The 15,518-nt window shown below is 51.9% G+C and overlaps 2 protein-coding genes across 2 annotated transcripts; one reads left to right on the top strand and one right to left on the bottom strand.

Moving 5' to 3' along the window:
- Positions 1 to 4,936: 4,936 nt before the first annotated feature.
- On the top strand, positions 4,937 to 6,072 carry IWZ02DRAFT_496850 (uncharacterized protein). Its single transcript, XM_066770178.1, has 3 exons — positions 4,937 to 5,256; positions 5,307 to 5,483; positions 5,534 to 6,072. The coding sequence occupies exons 1-3, from the start codon at positions 5,250 to 5,252 to the stop codon at positions 5,683 to 5,685; spliced, it is 336 nt and encodes a 111-aa protein (XP_066626490.1). The 5' UTR covers positions 4,937 to 5,249; the 3' UTR covers positions 5,686 to 6,072.
- A 1,490-nt stretch (positions 6,073 to 7,562) lies between these two features.
- On the bottom strand, positions 7,563 to 8,638 carry IWZ02DRAFT_443062 (uncharacterized protein). Its single transcript, XM_066766998.1, has 2 exons — positions 8,153 to 8,638; positions 7,563 to 8,047 (listed from the first exon to the last, which is right to left on the bottom strand). Exon 1 carries the CDS (start codon positions 8,630 to 8,632, stop codon positions 8,315 to 8,317), a length of 318 nt encoding a protein of 105 aa, XP_066626491.1. The 5' UTR covers positions 8,633 to 8,638; the 3' UTR covers positions 7,563 to 8,047; positions 8,153 to 8,314.
- Between the last annotated feature and the right edge of the window lie 6,880 nt (positions 8,639 to 15,518).

Below are 15,518 nucleotides of genomic sequence, written 5' to 3' on the forward strand. Positions count from 1 at the left end.
GGTGAAGGCGGAGCCGGCCTGGCGGATGGTGCTACGATGGGTGCAAAGTGACACTGCAAAGACGCGACGCGACGGGAGGTGATGAGGTGGAGGGGGAAATATATGTAGGGGCTAAACCGTCGGGGGAAAGGGCTCGAGGATGGCCATTGGACGGAGCAGCTGCAGAAAAAGAATCTGGGGGCCGACGTCGAAGGACAACCATAACGGCACAATTGGCCTGCGAGGCCAATGGCAAGGTGTGACAGGTGCACGAGCAGGGTATAATGACTAGTGGGACAGTGGCAGCTGGACCTGCCAAGCAGAAGACGCTTTGGGCCAAGTCCTGGGCGCAAATGGGCGACGTTGGCACCGCAAACACGTCGAGAGCCAATCATGGATCCCACGTGTTGGTGTTGAGCCAATCACGCCGCTCCGCCCGCAACACCACGACTGCACCAATGCGGAACCAAACACGGCGACTCTCTCGCTTCTCCCTGCCGAACCCTCGACACATGCGACAGCGATCCTACCACTGCCTCCTCGAACCATCCTTCGCCGCGCCAAACTGCAAGCCACCACGGCCATGGCCCCTTCTACCAAGTCTGCCTCATGCCGTTCAAGCAACCGAAGCAATGCCGCCCGCAAGACAAGATCACAACGCCAGCTGCCAAGCTGGACTCGGCCTTCTCCGCCTGCTTGGCTGACCGCGATGAAAACTCTGCCTTATCCATCGGCCTCCCCCCCACGTGGACCCTGTCTAGCAGAATCAAGAGCCGCAGGATCTCTATCTTCTGGAATGTCGACGCCCTGGAAACGATCGGCAGCGGCTCCTCTCCTGACCAGCTGCAACCGTCTTGTCGGGATCCACAGTGATATCGGTTTGTGACGATAGCGTGCTTCCAAGACCGCCATCGAAACCTCAACAACTTTCAGTCCCGGCCGTATCAGCCCATAAGGCCGGTAGAGTGTCATAGCCGCCACCAAACTGCATCTCGACCTCAGAAAGATGCCTTGACGTTGCAATGTACGCAAGGAGTTTGTCGTCTTCAGATGCGCCACCAGCCTCGTAGCCTGCGTCCGAGTGACACTTCTACCCGGCCACACGACAGCCTGCGCTATGTCTCGATGCCGTTAGTGTTTGCTCTGCGTCAAACATGCGTCGAGAGACCCATTTTGATTGGCTGTCGACCCTGTTGAGCAATTTGTTGCCTTTCGAATCTTCACTACAGACAGCGACGCGTCCGCCAGACTCTATCTCTATTCCAACAACGCTTTACTTTTCGTTTATGCACCCTTCTTCGCTGGCTGCTCGCTTCAGACCGACAAGCAGACTTGCAGTCGATGAAAAACTCTTCCCAGGAAACTTTCAAGACATCTCAGCCCAGACGAGCCGATCCTTCCAAGGTTGCGCCTCTGACAAACCGCCGGGACCGGTCCTTCGTCTCGATGCAAGCAAACACTAACAACGGCCCCGACACAAGCCACACTTTCGAATGCCACTCCCAGTCTCTCCCTAGACGGCATTGAAGACGCGCAAACCATTCTGGCCGCTGCAAATGGGCCAAGAAACAATCCGGGGCTGTGAGACGGAGACGCAAATCAATCGCGCTCATGCGCCGACGCAACCAGTATTGGCAATTGGATTTGCAGCTGACTTGACGACTGGGGCTGAAAAGAGTCTATGCCCTACATGAACTGCTGTACTTGGAACAGCCCGAACTCTATCTCGTCATCCTGACTCGGGAGAGTTGCATGGCACACTGACGCCCACTCTTTCCGCTTTGGGGCGGTCGGCTTCGAGCACAGTTGCGGCGGAGCCGACCGCCGATGCTGCGATGCACAGACTTTTATTCTGCAAGCCCGCAAACTGTCTTCACAATTCAGACGTTTTTCAGACTCTGTTCAAGATTTTGTCCAGTCGTTCGAGAATCACATCGTCTCCAGCATGACACGCTACCGGCATTTCCGACCAAAGCACGAGCAACAGTGCGTTTCCGCGCGCAACCTTCCTAGGACTCCGCCAGCCAATCGCGTCGCCGCAGCCCCCATCACATCGCGCTGTCGCCTATCCACCTCGCTTCACTCCTTCGACCAAGACGGGAACAAGGTCGCGTGCGCCGCGACTTCTGCGACTTGAGTTCAGTCTGGACCGCGACTCGACCAACGGGACGTCCGGTTGTACTTGGCGCCGAGATGGAGTCGAGTCGCCAAACTGCTTGAATCTCCTGGAGCATGGTCGAGCTGATCCGGGCGCGACTAACAGCAACCGTGCGGTTGGTACGGCTCGATACGGACGAAGGAAACAATCTTTTCAACAGGTCGGCTTGACGTTCAAGGTCGCGTAGAAGCCACTCTGCCAAGAATTCGGAAGGTAAGTTTGTGGGACCTCATCTTCAACACGTTGACTCGATTGAAGGAAGTTGTGCAAGCATGGCCCCGACCCCGTTGAGTGTTCTTGTGTCTTGCTGTTGTGGTTGTTCTGGACTCCTTGCTCCCGACACTGCTTCAATCCAATTTCGCTCTTTTCTTCTCTTGATTCCTTTCGTTCCCCTACTCTCCCGACATCACAGACGCCTCGGGGCCTTGCTTTACCCTCAATCTCCAAATCGGCTCCAACATCGCGCTGGCTGGAAGCAAACGAACTGCCAAGACTCCTCCCAATCGACAAGAGTCTGGAGAAAACGCTGCTGGCTTTCTAGCAACTCCTGGACTTACCTTTGGTCGATTCTGGCCCTCAGAAAGCTCTCTGCCACTCCCTCCCTGGCTGCTCATTCTTTGATGACCTTCTCTCATCTTTCAGTCTGCGAAAATCTCCTTTGGATTGTGGAGTAACTCCTCCCCTTTTGCTTTTTATGCCGCTGACAGGCTATCTTGAATTCTTTCCCCTCGACCGCGGCTCAGCATCTTTTATGGCATTTGCTCTCCCGCCCCTCGTGTGGCATGGCGCAGCTTGTTCGGTCAACCGTACTTCAGAGGGCTCAGGCCATCATGTTGGGGTCTCCGCTGCCAGTTACTGGATCGGCAGGGCCATATTTCATCACCTCCTTCCCAGTCACTTCTCCCTGCCGCTCAATACGGAACCACCAGAAGCCGGCGTTGCTATCGATCAAAAAGTGACCGTCGTCTCTGGTGACTTCCTAGGCTTTTCAACGTAGAAGTAGTCCTTTCTCGAGAATTTCCTGCCTCAATGTCTCAGTGGAAGCTTTTTTTCGGCCTCAGCCTTGTTCTATTGTTTGTATTCTCTCCATGATGTGGGGCTGTGCAGGACTGATTGTCAGCATGCACAGCGACGCGCCGCAAGATTGTGAATGCGCCTAGCCTTGACACTCATGACTAATGCAGACAATGAGAAAAGTAGAATGTCGCGAGCAACGGGCTTTCAAAATTGAGCTATCCAACGACTCTTGTTGCCGGTTCCCCATGGCCTCGTCGCTTGCTGAACGAGTGCATTTCTTGAGAATCCTACGCTGGTAATGCGAGTCTTCATAGGATGCTTACGACGACAGTCGCACGACTGGAAGCCTTGCAGGGCCTGAGGAGCGTCGACCGCCGAGGGTCTGGCCGCGCTCTGAGGGGCACTTTGGCATTGTGTCTCGTAACCACAGTCAGCATTTCTGGTACTCGTTGACGTCAGACCCCGTCGCCAGCTTATCATTTTCTCGCGCTCCTTATGGACGAACTCCTCCGTTTTATTGTTCTGAAGTACTGAAGTCGCACTCAGGATACGATCGCTTCACTCAAAAGCCGGCTTGCAAAACCTCAGACTGCTTCTTCGACATTTTATTACTTATCCACTTGCATCAAACGCTGAATATGAATAGTAAGTTTATCTAAGTCACCTTGGTTGGTAGTCCAACGACTGATGGCTTATGTAATGACAGACTCGGCCCCCAACCAGCCCTCCACAGCCACGGCTCGTCCGACGAGGCGATCATTGCCATCGTTGGTCTATTTCTAGCCATCCTGGTTCCCCTTCTTGGCTTCCTCCTCCGAAGCCTTTTGACCCAAAGTTTCGGCAAACGACGACCCTTTCTACCCAATTCTGTGGGCGATGCTCAAATCGGTTGGTCCATCTTTTTTCCACCTTTTGCGACCACAGACTATCGAGGCCCAACGTCACTAGAACTCGGAATCATGTTGCCTAAGCCAGTCGAGACAAGTGCTCTTAACTTTGTCGCTTGCACACATTACGCTTTCTCTTCGCCTGTTACCGTTAGCGACAGTTTTGGTCGTTTGGATGTCTTCCGGAGCGAGACTGTTCGCCTGAGAGTCTAGAAGCAGCAGTAGGTTTGAAGAGGGTGGCGCTTGGTTGATGGTGTAAGTTGGCGACTTGGATCAATTCCGGTCGCGCCATTCACGAGTACTGAAGCATGGCGAGGCGTTTGCGAAAAATGGTTATTGCTTAGGAGTAAGGCGACGGGCGAGCGCCGAGAACATTATGGAGAGTTCTAGTGCGTCTTCAAAGAACACAGACACTGTCGCATCCTGTCGATCCCGAATTCCGAACGATCTTGAGAAAGTACCCGAGAGAATTGGGCGATGTGTCTCGATTCAGCGCTTGAATGACGGAAGTTCCACTGTTGATGACGGACCAGCCATGCGGATAGTAGAGCACGAGCTTTAAAAAAACGTCCGAACACGACCAATTGCTCTTCTGACGTCACAAGTACCTGGCCTGGGGTGTGCAGGCGAGCTCTTCCTTATGTTGGGCGCGACACGGTGTGACGCCACGATTGTCCGGGGCACGGTAGCTGTGGTCGGGCAGGCCTTCTCTTTGCATTTAGTTGCGCACCATACAGCCGTCAGCAAGAGCCTCTATTCGCCAGAGATCCTCAATGAGACAACTAATGGTCGGGAATCAGCCACTCGTGGACGTGAGGCACGGGGAAAACTTTCATAGATGGCCAGCACTGTTACACAGTGTTGAGTTAGCAGCATTGCAGCAAGGCTGGCCGCACCTCCCGTGCTGCGCCCCCTCTCACCCAACCCAAGTTTGCCGCTCTTCATCTCAAGTCCTCGGGTTCAGGTCTGAATAAATTCACCGTTGCGACATCTGGGTCGAAAACACATTGCAGTCTTTTTCCGAACACCCACCAGTGTACTTGACGTCTGTTCAGATTTTCCCTCGGTCACGTCACGTCCGAAAATCACGTCGTGATTGTGACACGTTATCTCTCTTGGAGTAGTGCGACTTCAATATTCAATCATAACTCCAGAAGATTGATTTCAAGCATAAAGAGTCCAGTTCCTTCCAGTACCACTAATTCGACATGGACGGTAAGTCAGGCAGGAGCAACATTGACAGTTTTTGGCTTACGTAAGCACAGGCATTTCAGCCAATCAGCCTGCTGCATCCGCCACTGCCGGGGGCTCAGGCTTGTCAGACGGCTCGATCATTGCCATTGTTGGCCTGTTTTTGACGGTCGTCGTGCCGCTCATTGGCTTCGCCTTCCATGTTGTCCGAAAACACTTTCAGAAACCTCCCTCTTTCGCTTCAGATCCTGGTTCGTTTTGAACGTTTGGAGGAATCGAGGGCTTTCGCTGACTCGAACAGAATCAGTCCCCATGCTCTCAAATTTGCCTCTACGGGTACAGGATCAACAGCAACACCCAACAACGCTCTCGACTCGCGTTGACCTTTCTCTGATTCTGAATCTGGACCCTGCTGCGTTGGTCGGCATGCACTTTACCCATCGTCGGAGGTGAAAGCCGGCCAGGGCACAGTCAAATCATCTCCTGGTGAGACATATCGCGGGTTTGGAAAAATTTCTCTGACATTAGAAAATTTTCAGCGGCGCATGCGACTGCTTGATCAGGGAAGGCGAAACTTCGTGATGTTCAGCGGCATCATGGACGGGCGCATCTTTACCCTTCGTAGATCCTGGTGGACCGGGCACTTCCTCCTCTTTTCGGGTGCTTTCTTGCCTCTTCTTCCTTTATTCCACATTCGACGCGTCCTCGTTGCTGCATCTTACCAGTCTCTTTCGCATACATAACTTCTTCAAAAACAAGTGACTTACTGGGACTTCTGGAGTCGGACAATCAAAACTATTTATACGCCGACCTGTGCGAAGGTCGTGGTTTGACTATTTCGTCGTGTAAAATGGAAGCGTGCTGCCGCAGGGCAGTCCTTGCCGCGACACGCCGATCATCGACCAGGCGGCCCGGCCCGTAGTAGTGGAGCGTTGGATCCACTCGCTAGCGCGCTTGACTCGACCTCAGTCCTGACCAGGTTCAAGAAACCTATGTTTGAGAAGTCGTAGTCGCCGGCGAGGGTTTCTTGAAAGTTCTTTCTGTACAGATGGCGGGGTACTCGTACATATCCCGCTGCACTTCCTGTGCAACAACCGGTTGAAATTATGCATGTTATGCATATTCCTGCAGGACGTGGCAGGGCGTCGTGGGGACAGACAGGGTGCGGAAGAGGAGCAAAATGCGGCCTAGTCGATCCGCCGAGCAGCCTGTTTGGGAGAGTATGCTGCGACGGCCATGCTACGACAGCTCGTCAGGCAATGGGTCTGTGGGTGACACCCGACAGGGAGGCGCCTTTGCACGTGCATGCGCGCCGAGGTCTCCCTAGCTCTCTAAATGCTTGGCCGGCAGGAAATAGGCAGCAGGCACTTAATTCGCCCTTATCTCGATCTCCTCCGAGGGCAACAGAGCCGCATCGTCTCATCCCTTTTCGTCCCGCCTGCTCTTGTCCACTCGACGTCGGCGGCCTCCCGGGCGCGCCTCTCCTGGAACGTGCAGTCGTGCCCTCCTTGACGTCAGAGCTTACCGCCCTCCATGATTACCACCATGCAAGCTTTGACGATCAGACGGCCAAGACGTCTTTTTGGCCGTCCCTGGTGGCTTTCTGGCAGTGCAAAATTCCTGTGTCGTTTGATTTCCCCCGTGATTGTTTCAGACTTGTGACGGATGCCCCTTGGCCAAGCACCTTGCGCTGGGCTCTAGGTTGGAAATATTCAGGAGTGACTGCGCTGTAGTTCGTATGCGCAGTAGCCGCAGGCACGACTCCGCCATTATGGGTCGGCGGGTTGGCGCAATGTTGGAGGGATGTGTGTGACGCCACAGGGGACGGCGTTTTTGTTTCATCCCGCTAATTTAAACATCTTCTAGGCGATGTGCCAGAGGATAATTGGTCCGCTTGCGCCGAAAACCGCAGCGTGATGCTTCCAGGCGTGCGGTGAATCAGGGGCTGTGACCCTGACTGTTCAAATATCCGACATCTGTCGCTGTTGTCAAGTTCTGGGGTTTGGAAGAATTGCTTTGTGCCTATTGGACATTGCAGATAAACTGTTGGCATCGCTACAAACAACGCGCCGCCGATTAGAACTTCCACCTGCGTGTAGCGATAGCCTCAGGGGAGCGTGCCTGGACGTGCGCCATTGACCTAGACTCTTGCATTTGCGTCCCCCGCAGCCGCTGGCTGAGTATTTCTCCCATTGGCCTAGCATCTGAATCTGCACACTAGCAACTTGCCCAAGCTGTGCTGCACGGAACGACATAGTCTTTCCATTTCATTTCGCCATGCCAGGGTTTCCTGCCGCATCCTAACGGAACATTATCTAAGTTCTTGACCCGGGGAAAATTGTGTCCGCAGTGCAACCTGAGGACACTTGCCGTTGCTCTCGCCACTAAAGACTTCCATGTCGTCGGCGTTGTCGTCATGGCCGCACTGTGCCTTGGAAAAATCAGCCTATTAGTCCCCTATTGATGAATCAATACTGCTTGAGTCACTTCGAGCTTTTATCACATTCAGGAATCTTCTACAGTGTACAGCCGGGACTCAACAGTGCCCGAAATAAGGAGTGAACAACATGAGTTGCAGATTAGTGAATGACAGCCGGAATCCAAGAAGCAAGAATTGACATTGTGGATGTTCCCACATTAAAGCCCATCAAGAGCTTAATTGAGCAAAATTACGGGTCTGGAATGGCATAAATGCAGCGCTCCGTTGAGGGGGTGTTGTGCAGTTGTCTATTTTCCCACCGGATTGGTTCACGCTAACCGGAATAGGCAGGTTTGACAACCACAAAGCAAGAGGTTTCGGGAAGGGACCTGGAAGCTGCGAGACAGTCAAAAAGCGGTTCGAGAGCTTGAACAATTGCGTTGTCGCTAGATTATTCGATCTAATTGCTAAGATGACCAGGGCTGGTTGTGCAGAACTCACCTCGCTCTCTCGTGCTCCTCTCATTTTTCACAACATCGCTCGCAACAACTTGTGATGGTAGCAGCCAAATAGTCGCGAGGAGCTTTCGGTAACCTGAAACGTTCGCAAGAAGTTTGAAGCGTGTCAGGAGTGTATCCGGCGAGCGCGCGTGTATAACTTCGCTTATCGCCAGAGGCCGCCGGTCGCAACGCGCCAGTCAGACGTCGCACGTGGTGTGTAGCCGCTCCGCACACTTGACCTGTCAAAGTCGCAGAACCAACCTCTTTCGACCTTCGCAGCCGCACATGTGGCAATAGGACGTCTGCTGGATTCAGCCCATCTTGTCTGGCTGACCTTCGGACAATGCAGAGGACAGTTGTTGTGAAGGCAGTGACAAGTGGCAACGCATCCAGATGGCAATGTCATCGTCAGCAGTGAAAGAATGAGAGTTCGATTTTCGTGGCAAGGAAAGAAAGAAGTACCGTGAACTGTTGTCTTCATGTTGCCCCACCAGGCTACCACGACCAACGCATCCAGCTCCCGCCCACGAGAAAAATGGGCGACACGTCAGCCTGCAGTGGTGTCCGCCATCTCCGCCTCCGCCCTCCGCCGAGCCCACATCTCGGATCCTCTTCTGACCTCAACCTGTGCGTCTTACACGGTGGAGGGCCTTTCAATACCAATCAATTAACCTCAGCGACTCTCTCCCTTGCTTGTCGCACTTCTCGTCGTCGACTTGTTTGTCGCACCTCTCACCATCCTTGGTGCAGTGCGTTTGGACTTTTCTCAGGGATTAATGTACAATATGTTCCAGTACAGTGAAGACTGACCACGAAGCACTTAGGCGCCTTTTTGGCCAGAAGATTCAGACGAGACTCTCAAGATCATTTCAATAAATGTTCATCTTCTCAAGCGTGTACAAAGCGCACAAATCGGACATGTTTCAGCGTCAGAAGTGGACTACTCAACTCCGCCTCAGAGTACATCTACAATAATGGCCACTGCGGCAACCACTTTTCTCACGATTTGCCCCCGACCAACCACTCTGTATTTGATTGGCTTGCGATCCCCCACAGCTCAGCAATCTGGGCGGTGTTGCAGGTCCTTGTCAAACAATAAAATCAGCACCGGGCATGTTGATTCCCACAGTTCAGTCCATCGCCAGCCTCTTTCATTTTGCGTTTGATCCAAGAAACGGGTCCCAGCATCGTTCAATCATGAATAGTGAGTTGAATTCCCTGCGACTAACAAGTCATCTTATGCTGGCAGGTTCGCACGTACAAGCAACATCGTCTGCGACGGAGGCGTCTTCGATCGAGTCGACTCTGTCAAGCGAGGCCATGATAGGAATCATTGGTCTCTTGCTCATGATTTTCGTCCCATTCTTTGGATTTCTACTTCGCAACCATATCCTCCGCCTCCTCGGGAAATGGGCTAAATCCAATCGCCCAAGTTCAGATGAAGATCCGGGTAAGAGGTGATTGGCTCCTCGACTGTAGAGATGCTGATTTGATCAGAGGCTGTACCTATGCTGCCAATGTCGATCTCTCAACAGGAAAATCAACATACACACGTCCCGACTCCCAGTCGCGTCGAATTTCTCGTCCTTATGAGCCTCAGTGGCTTGTCAAATACAAGATCAAGACCCTTTTCTGCTTGAACGCGCGGCTTGGTTCGACTTTTATCCCTACGGTCAGCAAATAAAAGTCTCTTGCCGTCTGCCTCGCCTATGACACATGAGGATTTTGCGAAGACACTGTTGCAGACCATAGTGGTGTTGGGATTTCAAGGTCCTGCCTGGATTCTTTTCTTTAGTGGTTGTTCACTTGTTTGCTGCTCTCATATTTTAGGTCGGAGTTTTTCTACTGACTTCTTTGATGATCTGGGCGCCAGAGGAACCTGAAAGATTTTATCCTTCGTTGTGCCGACTGCACGTGTCGAAGTCAATCCTAGAGAATCGAATGTTTGTCGACGTATAGGTAATACTGATTCCACAGAGATCGTCCTACGAAGACTGGATTGAATGCAACTTCAAAATCCACGAGTACTTACCCATTATTGACGAATAATTTCCATCTGGCTGGCCGTTGCTGACACTGTATTTGCTGCACAGCAGCGTTCTGGGAATTACTCTCTTTGTCTTGGATTTTTTTTTGGCCTTTCACCATGCAGTCAATGCGATTGGCCGAGTGGAGTTATTCGAGATGGTGTTGGCAGACCCAGAGGATGGGGTAATTGATTTGTTTTCGACTGCGTGAGGCTTTGATGGCCCAAATTGTTTGGAGCCAGGAAGAGCAGCTATGAGGGACGGCTGAGAACTGGTCACGTTCTCAATGGTGGCACATGATGCAACGGCTCTGTGGTGGCCCTCGTTCTGAAAATGCTGACGCAAGTGTTTGGCCCCAGCTGCGATCGCATCCAGAGTGGCAGCCTTGTGGTTTCAAGGCTAGATCACCCTGCAGGCTGTCCCTCCCGGCCGCTCTGCAGACCACCCACTTTTGTTGGCGAGTTGAAAAACAATCCCGTGACCATTTGAAACCAAGAGGAACCAGTCCGAAGATTCATCGTTCACGCCGTCCAGAGCCACTAACACGAGGATACGAGAAGGTTGTACAGTAGAAACAGGTTTCCGCTGCATTTATCGGGGCTCAGCTTTTCCAGCCCATGATTGGAATTGGGGCCATGTAAGACAGTCCGCCAGATTGACAGCGGAATGCACGGCAGTCCGCTCCTACAACAAGGCGGAGCGTCCGCCACTCCACCTCTTGTGGGCGGAACGCACGACACGCTGCCCCCCAGCCCCTTTAGCGGGACAAACGACACTTTGTCTCATATTCTCCTTGACAGGATGCACTACACTCTGTCTCCTTGGCATAATACCAACACTCTGCCTCTCAGTCTTTCTTGCGGAATGCACGGCACTCTGCTGTTATCCTATCGGGACTTCAACCTTCCTCTGATGGCTTTTCCATCTGCTGAGCGGGCTTCAAGCATGAGGTTCACGGCAGATTGGGTTGTAGCTGACCGGAGTCCATAAAAGGACCCTGCGTCCAGTTCATTTTCAAACTTAACCTCCAGCCATTCCCACAGCCAAATCTACTCGGGATATATTGACATCCAAAGCGACAAAAAAGAAACACAGGCTTTGCCATTTGCGACAACCCACCGATTCTCCTGACATCACTGGATATTCGACCCAAATGAACTGTACGTCAACACGCTGCCACAAGACTACAGACTCATAGATGATAGCCACATAAATTCCTCCGTTCGAGCCTCAGGGAAAGTCGAGTTTGTCGGTCGAAGCAATTATTGCCATCGTCAGCGCGACTCCTACCGTTATCGTTCCTCTTTGTGGATTATTTCTCAAGCGCCTCCTATCTCGGTGTTCTTCAAAACCAGCAAAAGCATCTGCCGGTGATGATCCAGAAACTGTTAAGTGTCCGTCCCTGGACAAAGTCTTTCGTGCCTTCGGTTGACTTTTAGAGAACTTTGAACTCCTTGCCCGACTTCGGTGGCTACTGTTCACGAAAACTTCATATGGGACCCGCAATTCGCTAGTTGCGATCTGCTAGAAGCGATGGGTCGAGCTTGACGACGTCAGACGACGGCAGATACTGCTTTGAGAATTTCATATCAAAAGGCCGAAAGGAACTCAGGCCGACCGAACTTGGGAATCAAGCAATGCTGCTTGAAGTCGTGAGATATTCGTGTCTTTTCTAGATCTCTACATGAGCGTAGACTTTGTGGCGCGTGGGAAGTATCAATGAGAGTTTGTTGCCGGATACCTATTCCTGTCTACCCCTGAACTTGTTACTTTTGCAGTTCGCAATGGCGAAGCAACGCTTCTGCCTTCCGAGTAGATGAAATTTTCCGAGAAGATAAAGAATAATCCGCAGAAACATTGGGTTTCCAACATTCAGGAAAAGTTCCGTCGGACATGTCAATCCAACAAAGTTTGAAGTCCAATTTTCGCGCTTCAGCTAGAACTCTTCTAAAGGACGACAACTTCTTACGACATTCCCCTTCCGCTTCGGATCAAAGCTGAATACCAAGACGAACCTTTCGTCTGATGTCTGCACCAAAGAAAATGCGTTCAGCAACATATGGACTTTGAGAAATCAGGCGGATGGCATCATTTCCGAGTAGAAACGTGTGGTTGTGTCGATGCGTATTACCAAAACGTAGAATGGGAGGTGATCATAAGATTGATCGTGTAGTGACGCCCGAGCAGACGTCCATGACACGCGACATCTGACTACGGAAGGTGACCACATTACTGCAGGCGCCCAGGCGCGATTCAGTAACAACGCAGGTGCACTGTAGGGCTACTAGCTTCGGGTTTAGCGCGGAGCACGAACCTAAAGTTACGTGGTGGCTAAACGACTTGGGAGCGGCCGGGTGCGACGCGCTTATCATGGCTGTGAGGTGACAAGCGGGACCAACAAGAGACAGACTCGAAAACTTTAAGCATGTCAGTCCCGTCTTTGAACGTTCGAGTTCCAGTCATTTCACGGTAAACAGGTGGTGGCTTGTCTGGCTAATCAAGGGGGGCAGTAATTCTCCCAGAATCGGCAGCCCTGACAGGATCCTCTGGTGTAGATGCGCCGAGAGGTAGAGATATCATCGAGAAGCTGCTGTGCTCTCTTCCTGCAGCTGGGGGGGATTGTATTAATTTTTTTGTCTTTTTATTTTCCCTTGAGATTTGCGCGTCCTCCCTCCAAATTGTTACACAGGCCTGGACGGGACCATTCAATGCCTTGGACAATCGTGCGAAGCGCTGTGGGTTCGCTGGCAGGTTTTAAAGGCAGAAACGCCCAAGACCGGTCGCCAATGCAAATGCTCCATCTTCTGCTCATACTTCTCGCCCTGTTACACATGCACGTCTGTATCCTCGAACATTTTCTTGTCTCGGTCGATTTGGTATTCCCAATCCACACGTCGTTGGATCCAAATCAACCAGACTGATCCCTTACCAGATAAACCCTCTCTTTCAAACTGTCTCTTGCCTGACTCACAGCCCTGGTCTGGAACTTTCTTGTTCATCAGGAGTCACTACAATCCATCAAAATGAATTGCAAGTCCATCCGAGTCATCATGGTTACTGCCGCTAATTCTGGGGCTTAGCAACACCTACGCCGACGCCTATACTCGAGCTCCAAGGACAACCCACATTGTCAAGTGAGGCAATCATCGCCATCGTCGGTGTCGTCCTTGCAGTCTCTGTTCCAGTCGCCGGATTCCTGCTTCGACACATTGCATTCCGCTTTCTTTTCAGAGCACAAGCACCGGGCATTTCCACTGATAATTTTACGGACATAGGTTCGTTGTGTCGATAGTTATTTTTCATTGGAGTACTGTGCTAACTGTCGAAGAGCTTGTTCTCATGCTCCCAAGATCAACCAGTCTAGAAATCCTCTATCTCGAGTGATTGTGGACAACAACAACGCTATGTACTTCTTGGATCTGGGTTGAACTGCCAAATGAAAGCACTACTCTCGAACATTGGATTAGGGTTTATGGGTCAAAGAGGGGAAAAGACGAGAAGATTCTCTCCGGTTTATTGCAGACGCAGTGTCTTCTGTCTGAGTTCAGAACTTTTTGACAAAAACTCCACTTGTACAGCTCGACATTTATTCCTAGTACTGAGTGATAAATCAGATATGTGAAGGCGGCACAGCCCTAAAAGAATGCCGCTCCCAAACTCTCGATCGCTGTGATCAGGATTCTTGATGCTGATACTGATGCTGATGCTTCAAAAGGCCGTCTGCGAGCGAGGAACCAGCCACAACAAACTTTCGTGTCCTGATGCCCTCGACACTTTTGTGGCGTCGGAAGAGGGGCGCACTTGAGCAGTCAGTGATTCTCAAGCCGAGTCTCGGCTGAAAGCGGGGCGCCCGAGGCTGAGCATTACCCCTCATGGATGGGAAGCGAGTACACGATGGACAAAAAGTTGCTGCCTGAGCCAGAACCCTTTGGCTATCCATACAGAGATTCTTGACCTTTCCAAGAGATCTGAGTTGTTAGGATTATGGAGAGCGGCGACCGCAACGTCTTCGAGCAGATTTTCAGGAATAGAGGTCTCCATATACGAAGCTGACACGAGCACATGGCAGGTGGTGGAGCTGTTTCGATTCGTTAGAGAAGAGTTGAGAAGGGTCTTTTGCGCATTTGTTGGACAAAGTTCTTTTCACTTCTTGTCCTCTCCCTCCGCTTTTTCCAGCAGGAGCGTCCAGACGTACGTGTCCTGCAGGTACCCCAAAGAGACCAGTGTGATGACGGATAATCACGTGCAGCAAGGGCCAAAGGAGGGCCAGACTTCGCAGGGGAGGTCCGCGCCTAAAGGCAACACCACACCACACCCTCACAAATCCATGCCTGATCTGCGCCTACATACGCATCAGCGGTATGCAGTTGCCGTGTCCACGCCGCAGCCTTCTGTTGGTGCATTCCGCCATCCTGGCGAGCTGCCTTTCCGATTCAGGGCACGCCAGAGACCTTACAACGTTCCGACCTCGCCAAACTCAATGGAGATACCTTGCCTGTTTTTTTTGTCGAGCCATCTTCATCTTCGACTAGTCAGAAAATTACCACCAGGCGACTCACCTGCCCTGCACCATCTGCACCGTCGGCAAGACAGACATTTTACACTGCGCAATTTAGCGGGCTTTGCATCTCATCTGTGAGGGAAGTCCAGCATCAGACGATGTTTTTCAAAATTCTAAAAAGGACCAAATGCTGAGTTGGGCGGATGGTTTCTCCGCACGGGCATTGGCGCCTATGTAGGCTGACCCGAGATCCGCGCGCATGGCGGACATGGGGAGAATGTCGTACCGAGCAGCAAGCCCTCTGCTGTGTGACTGGCCCGAGGTTGTCCGCAAGAGGCTCTATGGACTAGATTTGACAGTGTTAACGTCATAGGCCAATGGCCGTCGAGGTACCCAGGATCCGACAAACCTCCTTTTGCTCTCCAATGGCCGTTCAGGATCATTCAGGTGCGCGGTATTGAGCCTGCGCATTTCCTCCCCATGTACTGGCCAGCTCAAAACCTCCCTCTCCTCAACGAGTGGAATTTTGCAGTCCGACCGTCCCGCACCGTTTTCATCGTCGCCGTCTATGCAAAACGGTTTCGAAGAATTTATTTCCACTGCCTTATTCATCCATCTCAACTCATCAGGCATTTCAGCGGGCCTTGCACCTTTGAACTTTTGTTTTTCTGATAAACGCCTGCGCGCGCACCTTCCACTGCAGTCTTTGCTCGCTTTGAGGTTTGACACTGCTCGAGGGTTGAACGATTACTTGTTGGTCTTCTTGTTTCCTTTGTGGGTAGACGTCTCCTGTTCCCGCTATCCTGCGCAATGGCCTTGATCAAGTTGTTGGATGAGCG

The sequence above is a fragment of the Phyllosticta citriasiana genome, assembly GCF_038021145.1.
Source record: "Phyllosticta citriasiana strain CBS 120426 chromosome Unknown IWZ02scaffold_2, whole genome shotgun sequence".
Lineage (NCBI taxonomy): Eukaryota > Fungi > Ascomycota > Dothideomycetes > Botryosphaeriales > Phyllostictaceae > Phyllosticta > Phyllosticta citriasiana.

What these genes read in the sequence shown, in the direction of transcription:
- IWZ02DRAFT_496850 (XM_066770178.1), top strand. An exon ending in CTCTTTCGCTTCAGATCCTG is followed by an intron (nt 5,484 to 5,533) that starts GTTCGTTTTGAA and finishes TGACTCGAACAG; the next exon opens with AATCAGTCCCCATGCTCTCA.
- IWZ02DRAFT_443062 (XM_066766998.1), bottom strand. Translation starts at nt 8,632, where the DNA reads ATGAAGACAACAGTTCACGGTACTTCTTTCTTTCCTTGCCACGAAAAT.